This window comes from Apis dorsata, unplaced genomic scaffold, assembly GCF_000469605.1.
Source record: "Apis dorsata unplaced genomic scaffold, Apis dorsata 1.3 scaffold_1239, whole genome shotgun sequence".
In the NCBI taxonomy this organism is placed as follows: Eukaryota; Metazoa; Arthropoda; class Insecta; order Hymenoptera; family Apidae; genus Apis; species Apis dorsata.
Window position 1 is genome coordinate 37,138 of NW_006264336.1, and position 8,518 is coordinate 45,655.

Genomic DNA, 8,518 nt, shown 5'->3' on the forward strand with positions numbered 1-8,518 from the left:
CGTGGCCTTATAATCTTAAATGGACATGCTAAAGGAGAAAGTTGGCGTCCAATTCTTCAGGGTCTCGCGAGCGAATGCCGCTCGCACGCGCATTTGGCAAGACTAGTCTCACGAATCAAAATGACCGCAATTAAAGAAGTGTTCGTGCCATTGAAATATCGTTATGGATCTATATTTTTTGTTTCCAGTCAGCTGTTCAGAAATCACGTAACATAGATATTATTATTATACCTTATGATATCATTATACGTCATGTGTTTTTTAATTAAACATCTCTTCCCTAAAGGAAATTAAAACATATTTTAATTACAATTAATTACTCCCAGATAAAAATTTTTCTCTTATCTCTACTAAAAACTTGATCTTGAAACTACATTTTCGCAAAATCAAAAATCATAAAAAGAAACAACTTTCCAAAAAGAAAATCATCAAACTATCCGAATCCATCGAGTGTTCATAATAACATAATAACAAAAAAAAAATAAATAAATATATAAAACAACAAGGCAAACCAAACCGGAAAAAGAAAGGAAGAAAGAAAGAAAAAAATACTCGAGTCACGAGAACGTCGAGCGAATAAGAGAAAGAAAAAATCCTGGAAAGAAGGGGAGGGGGAGGGGGTGGAAATCGACTGGTAGGCGCCTTGAAAAAAACGCCGATGTTAAGGTAAAGAACTTCACCGTGTCCCGGTACTATCGATTTCGCGGTCAACCGAAGGAAGTCTCTGGTCCCTGGTGTACGTGTAAGTAAGTAAGTAAGTAAGTAAGTAAGTAAGTAAGTAAGTAAGTAATGCAGTGTCGGCCTAAGGAGAAAATCTTTGCGTGACCGACCCGCTGGCCGGCACGGTTCAGTCCACCCTCTTCGCTTCGCCGCCCTTCGACCTGCCGAGGCACGGCCAACCCCCGAGGACTGCGGCACCTGCAATCTTCGTGCGACACAGAGCAGCGATGCTCTGTTCGCCAGCCGGACAACACACTCCTCTCCACCATCTCTCTACGCGCTTCTATCCCATTCGAAATCGATCCATGGGATTCATCCTCGGTTATCTTTGCCTCCGCTCGCCGTGAACCGCGCGGTATTTCCGCTCGGCCATCGATCACGAGAGATCCCCACCGTTGTTCATCTTGCATAATACAACTACGGAATTAGGAGGTAAGACTTTCTCTTTTCGCCGTACGTTCAACCGTTTTATGGGATGGAAGATAATAATCGAAGGAGTGGTATGGAAAGAATAGTGGAGAAAGGATCACGTATGGCAAACACGTGGGAATTTTGTGCACGTTGCTCGTTCGCCGATCGATACGAATCTTACGCGTGATATCTTGGATTTGTGGAACCGGTTGTGAAGAACCAAGAAGTTGAGAATAGTGGAAATCGATTTGGTTTTAATTGATATGCGATTGTTGGATCGAGGAAGATTTGGAAGGATATAGATAATATAGAAAGAGACGATTAATTATTGATTTCTGTCTGTTTGGAGGAACGAGGTTTGATGAAACGATAGACTTTAATAGGCGCTCGATACTCTCTGGATACTTCAATTAATAGTGCGATTTTATATTGTTTTTATTATTCTTCAAGATTTAAAGATCGATAAAGGAAAAAAGATATTCACGATTGAAGTGAATTCTCAAACAATATATATATTTATTATTTTACGTTTCGCCCAGTGAAGCCTACGTGTCCGACTAACGCGATGCATATTCACTGGGAAACATTCAACGTCACGATCACGGTACAATTAAACATAACAATTTTCTACATCGTTAAAAAAAAATAGAAATAATTTTCTTCGTGCTGATACAATAGTAATTACGAGAAACATTAGCTAGCCAAATATTGATCAATTACTCGAGGTCCAATTTAAGAAAATTCTAATTCTAAGATTAAACAAAGCCCGATCTCCTTGATTTACCAATCCCTTCGAGAATCGAGTTCACCTCGACCTAAATTTAATACACTTGAAAAATTCAATGGCTGCCAATTCGAAGGCAAGTATCCTTTCGTCCCTTTCCTCCCGTTTCATCGACGCCCTTCGTTCCTTTTCTTAATCGACGCCGAGAGCTCCTTTATCGCGGCGAATCGATCGTGCAAGCGTTTTTAATAATGCTAACAGTAACAGGGTGCGGTCGTCCTTCGATTACAGGGTGCTGGGCGCCGCGAACGGCATCGGTGAAGGTGTACCCGAGAGGCTTCTTACGCGTTGGAGAAGATCCTTGAGTCGTTGCTGCGAGTGTTGCCCGAGCATGAGGTGTCTGGCGTGTCGTACGGACTCGAAGGGCCTCACCTGGCCCGGAAACCATGCCAGGATCATGAGGATCGTGAACAGGAACGAGCAACTCTCCGCCAGAGAGAACGTTCCTGCTGGCTGTTGGTCTAAATTCAAGAACAGATGCAGGTACTGTAGAAAATGGATGAAAATTATTTGCAATTTGAACGATTGTTGAAATTTTTAATCTTTCAATGGAGAAAATGAAAAAAAGATACAGGATTAGAGGATTTGTTTCGAATCGAGAATAGTGATTTGTATGATGCGATTTCTAGAGTTTTTTATTATCTTCAATCAATAAGTATATATATATATAAATTGAGTAATTTATTTCGTTGGAAAGTATGATGCAGCTTTTAAATATAGCATATTATAGCATATATAGCATAAATGTAGCAGATTATTACGATTACGAGATTAAATTAATATTGTGTCTCTAAAGAATTCGTCCAAGGATTTGTGTGACGCTTAATGACTCGCGTCACGATTAGATATTTCATTATTAAATTATTAATATTCGTACTTTCTAACAATCTTATCAAAAAGATTGATCTTGTCTAAATTTATTCGGATTTACTCAAAACGTTACCACGAATCCGTAGTAAAATTTCTACGCACATAGAAAGTAGAAAGTACTTCGTAACTGAAAGTTTTAAATTAAAAATATAATATCTCCAAAAATTATCATAACTCATAAATCATTCTTCTTTTATCATCAGATGCAAACGACTGAGGGAGATGAAATGTTGCTCAAGAAGATCGAGAGTCGCGCCTGCCGAGGCAACTGTCTGCTGCCCGCCGGAGAGAAGATTCGGCGCCATTTGCCGGCGACTGTTCGACAATTGCAAATGCAAGCGGAACGCAGAGGCAGAGCGCGCAAGAAGCATACGTGCCAAGCACAGTCTTACCAGTGTAGCGCCACCTCCTCTATCAGAGGTAAAATCTAAATTACGATCAAAGAGAAAAAAAGAGAACAAACGAAAAGTTTATTATATCAATTAAGATCCAATGATCGATATCGATCTTAAAGGCGACTGCAATTTCTGCAGTTCTATTTCCAACGTGGAATTACACGTTATTAGAAATGTGAAATCACTGGTGTAATCTCAACAACCGTTATTGCGTTGGATCTTTATATTTTAGAGATATAAAAATTACACTGGCTCTGTTAATAATATATTATTTTTTTAAATGACAGGAACCGAAAGCTAAGATACCGGATGTCCTGGTAGAGCACAACTCCTTAATGCGTGGCGCTATTCCTTGTCTACCAGTTCCTCTTGCTTGGTTTTGTCTCGTTTGGAACGTATTACTGCCTGGCTCTGGTAAATGATACTCTCCTCCAGTTGATGATAAAAAAAAAGAAGAAGAAGAAGAAGAAAAATTGTTAAATCGTTATCGAAAAATTTAGACGGAAAAAAAATGGGTGAAATTTCTTTTTTCAGGTACGGTATGGAGCGGTTTATTTAACCTGTGCACCGGCCAACCAAGATTCTCAGCGGTGGCTGGACTGAAATCGAGACTGGGCGCGTTCGTGGTGAACCTGGTGGTCGGGGTGGGTCAATTATTCACCGTTTTATTCTGCCTGGTTGGGTGGGGCTGGAGCATCTGGTGGGGCGTCACTTTGGTCCGTTTAGCGAGTAAGTAATATTAACCATCGATCCAAAATCAACTGTTCAACCGGTATGATATGCCGGAGGTTTTCGTGCTCTTTTAATGAGCCATAATTCAAGCTGGAGGGAAGGGAGAAAAAAATGTGTTATCCGCGTTAAAAATGGATTTAACCTCATTCCTTCCCAGAAAGAACAATCACTTACCGAGATAAGAGAAAACTGAAGTTCTGCAATTTAAAAAACATTGACTCAATCGTCGAGGAGTGTTATTTTCTTTCTTTACGATTCCAATTTTTTTTTTTTTTCCGATAATGAAAAGTACATATATTCGAAGAATATATCGTTAATTGAAGGTAAATTTTTCCTCTCTTAATGGAAAGTAGCATCGAATGATAATAATCAAAGAACTGACAAGAATGTTTTTTTATTTAGGGAAGTACAAGAGGTTCAAGGCCTCTGAGGCGGCCAGCAACGATCCGGAAACGGGGGCGAGGGATGAAGAACCGGCGGCCCTACCCCCAGGTGTACCGAGTCAAGCCTTGAGAGGGATGGAACGGGTTCGATAATAATCAAAATAACGAACACGATTCCTCGATTCTTGCCAGAGATGATTTTTATATCGTTCGTCTTAGCGATTTTTCACTACGTGCCTTCTCTGCGAACAGAAAATGGAAACTCTTCGCTTGTTGGACTCGTATGCTAAAAAAGATCCGTTGAAAAAGAAAAAAAAAACAAAGTAGTTTTTTTTCTCCTCGATCCGTACAATATTTTCTATGAAATTATAAAGGACCTCGTTCTGTTTTTTCACAATTTATAAATAAAATTCGAGGAACTTTTATTGTCGAAAAATAATTTCGTTCTCGAAAGAAGAATATTGGAAAAGAAGAAGAAAAAGAAGAAAAGAAGAGGAAAAAAAAAATAGAAAAGAAATATAAAACGACGTTATTATGATTCGCGATCGAGGAACGAAACGAAGTTTTCGGAAATTAATCGCTTTCAATGAAAGCATACCTATGTGTGGCGTTCTTTCAAAATGTACTCGTTGCGTCGAACGAAAATTATTTTCTTTTTTTTTTTTTTTATTCTCGTTCATCCTTTATTTCGTGCTCACAAATATGATATAGCTTTTTAGTTTTTTTATATTTTTTATTTATTTATTGCTCTTTTTTTTTTTATTTTATTTCGAAATGAGAACGGCGGAAAATCAAAGAAGAAAGACAAAACGTGTGACCTTTTTTCTTTTTCCTTTTTTTCTTTCTCTCTCTCTCTCTCACTCTTTCTCTCTCTCTCTCTTTCTCTCTCCCTCTCTCACTCCCTCGTTCGAAGGTATTTTTTTTTTCTTTTCTTTTCAACGTCGATGGAATAAATACGTTTTGAAAAAACGCACTTTATATTTTTACAAGCGCAAAAAACACATATTATATGTATACATACATTCATATATTCAACTATCCGACTTATTCAACTTACAACTAAAAATCCTTGTAAATATGAAAATATATTACTTACATCGGTTTTTAATCTAATCGCTGCTTCTGGAATTGTTCCCTCCTTTATATCTCCTAATCGCAGTGTGAAGAGGATTCTATGGTATTTTTTTATCATTTTTATTATTTCTTTTATCTAAAGATCAATAGCTTATGATATCAGTCATTGTCGCAATGAATTTTCGATGTTTTAGTGGTATACAAGCTTCCGATATATTCCATCGTCTGAAACTTTATTTAATTATGAAACAAGGTTAGTGAAAAATTAATGAAAAGGGAATGTAATGGACCCTAAATTTTTGTAAAACGGTAACTTCTCTGTGTTTTGTCTGGAAAGATCGCGTAATGTGTCACGTGTTACGATCAAGTCCTGTGTTGTACAATTTTCTTGCGATCAGAAATTTTCGTGCGATCGATATATCAAACAGGGATGAAATTTATCTCGATAATTTCAATTCCATGGTGTCTTTATGTTTATAATTTTTCTTTCCAAATAATAAAACGCTTTATCCTTTTTTTCTTTTTTTTTCAGGAATTCTTCCGTTTACATTTAAATTCAATAAGATATATTATCATATTCGCGCGCGTAAGGACGATTTTCTCGTCGCAACACCACGGAATCGGCCTTTTCCCTCAAATATCAAATAAATTTCCGATAGATAGACCGTGCCCTCAATCACTGCATGCGACGATAAAAATGAAACACATCGAAGGAAGTATATTTTGGTCGATTTCGATATTTTGGTTTTCGTGCACCAAAAGGAAACAAGACACAAGACACGGTCGAAAAAACGGTTAAAAACGTGCGCATGCTTGCGGCCAGAAGAAGATCTAGCGAATAACTACAAATAAAAGCTCTCGCGAATCGATTGCATGCTCAAGCAGCTCTATTTCAAGCAACCCTTATCAAGATCCCAGATTATTTTCGCTTTATTGAAGGGCTCAGCTTGTCCAGACTAGATTCTTACAATGTTTCGTCACGAGAACACGCCTCGATCCTCTTTCACTCTTGAAAAATATTCGTCACGTTGAGAAGTTTGTAACGATCGTATCGAATGATCCAATAGTGGATCTTGCCGTGGAACTCGATTTAAACAGAGATAAAAAAGACGAATACGTGTCGCGAGATTTTAACTGACATTGACTGAAATAATAAACCGTTTGATAACGGTGCAAATTTTTTAACATTGAAAACAAAGAATTCCGTGTACAAGTGTAACTATTACATAAGTAATATTCGTGGAAAAAAAATACGATAAAGAGTTTTCCTTTTTTTTCTTTCTTCATAAAATAAACAAGTTCGTAATTTGCTTTGTGCAACGTACGCGAACGTCACACGCGATCGTATGGAAATACGGTACAATTTATTAGGGCATTTTAGGCAATAAAATGGTCAGATTTCCACGGAAGAATCGCACGAGACATCTTATCGCGGCGTGGTATTTCGCGAGGCTTGAAAATACAACGTTGTTCCCGCGATTTGCACCCCTTTATGCTCGCCTTAGAGGAAATCGTTAAATCGAAAAAGAGAACGGTCGGAGTTATGTGAGGCGCGTCGAATGTATTTCTTTGTCTGCAAACTGGTGGTGATTTTGTGACAAAGATGGCGTAGTTCAGTGTCTTAGAAGTTCTCATAAATAGAACGAAAATGAAAAGGAATTGTTTTGGAATTAGTTCGATTCGAAAAATTATTTGATTTCTCGTCATTTTTCAGATTGACGTGGAATATCGGTTTCGAAGGAGTTTTATCCCTTGTCATTTTTATCGGGAATTGTTGAAAATTAAATATGATACAAAAGGATAAAACGAAAAATAACATTTCGATAAAAAAACGGATGAAACGAATATTTGTAATTATCGACGTTCGTTCGATTGATTACGGATGAAGGAATAAATCAGGGAAGTATAAACATGCAATTATTCATAGAAAATAAAATTGGCTCGTAAAATATATCGATTGGCAAACATTGGAATGAAATTTTCTAAAAATATTCGTGGAGTTGTATCGCGATAAAATTAATTAAAAAGAAACTTTAAGAAGATTATTTAAGCTTTCAAAATTAATATATCCATTTTAATAAATGAAATCATGGAAATGAAAGAACATATAGAAAATATTCGAGATTAAAACGTGTTTAAATCTAACGAATAGAATAAAAAATTCTTTTTAAATTTAAATTATTCAAGTTTAATAAACAATGAATAATTAATCGTTTTGAAAATAATTTCTAATGAATCTTGTTTTAATTATATTTTTTTTTTTATCAGAAATTTACATTTTAAACAAAATACTTTTAAGTTATTTCCATCTATTAAATAAAATTATAATGGAAAAGAGTAAAAGAAAATAATTATTTATCGAGTATAAATCTCGACACAAAGGCAGGTTGCTTTAAAAACAATTCCATTCAATTCTATTCATCCATAAAGAGGACAATAAAAAATAGAGAGAAAAAAAAAGAAAAGAAAGAAAAAGTGGAACAAACAAGGGTTAAAAAAAAGTAAATGTAGACCAACCGTGATTGTGAACCGTGGAGTGACAGTGGTTGACACACGGTATTATTCGTAACTTGCGGCAGGAGAACAATAAATGTATCTTTTTTTGAGTAAAGGTAAATATGCATATAATATATATATATTATGTATATAATATATAATATATATTTATATATACATATGCATATTATATGCATGGTATATGGTGTGGGTGTCAATGAATCGAGTCGTTGACGCTGAATATATTGAGTAGTATATGTTTTAATGATGTGACTCCATTAATATGTCAATATGCACAGGTAAATATTTCTTGTTATTATATAATAGAAGTGTTACAGTGTGTAATGTGATACGATAATAAATTTAATAGTAACCATATTATAATTAAGAACTTAAAATAACTCTAAAGGGTAAACTACATCACTATCGGCTAGCGACTATTTAGCGATAATAATAGCCTACTATGTCTTTTACTAGCGGCGCTCAGTGAGTGTGCTCTTTTCTTTTCGTTTTAATATACCTCTTTCACTCTTTCTCTCTCATTCTCTTTTATTTCTACTTTTTCTCAAATTCTCTGTACCCTTTCTCTCTCTCCCTTTCTCTCCCACTCTCACATTCTCTCTCTCTCTCTCTCTCTCTCTCTCTCTCTCTCT

The 8,518-nt window shown here is 36.1% G+C and overlaps 1 protein-coding gene across 1 annotated transcript in view; it reads left to right on the forward strand.

Moving 5' to 3' along the window:
- Positions 1-4,619, forward strand: part of LOC102672089 (protein stum) — an 18,948-nt gene extending 14,329 nt beyond the window's left edge. Inside the window, exons 6-10 of the mRNA XM_031514838.1 lie at positions 2,147-2,398; positions 2,989-3,205; positions 3,468-3,594; positions 3,715-3,909; positions 4,315-4,619. Of these exons, the coding sequence (XP_031370698.1) occupies positions 2,147-2,398; positions 2,989-3,205; positions 3,468-3,594; positions 3,715-3,909; positions 4,315-4,448 (925 nt within the window). The 3' untranslated portion in view covers positions 4,449-4,619. The remainder of the gene's footprint in view (positions 1-2,146; positions 2,399-2,988; positions 3,206-3,467; positions 3,595-3,714; positions 3,910-4,314) is intronic.
- The last annotated feature ends 3,899 nt before the right edge of the window (positions 4,620-8,518 follow it).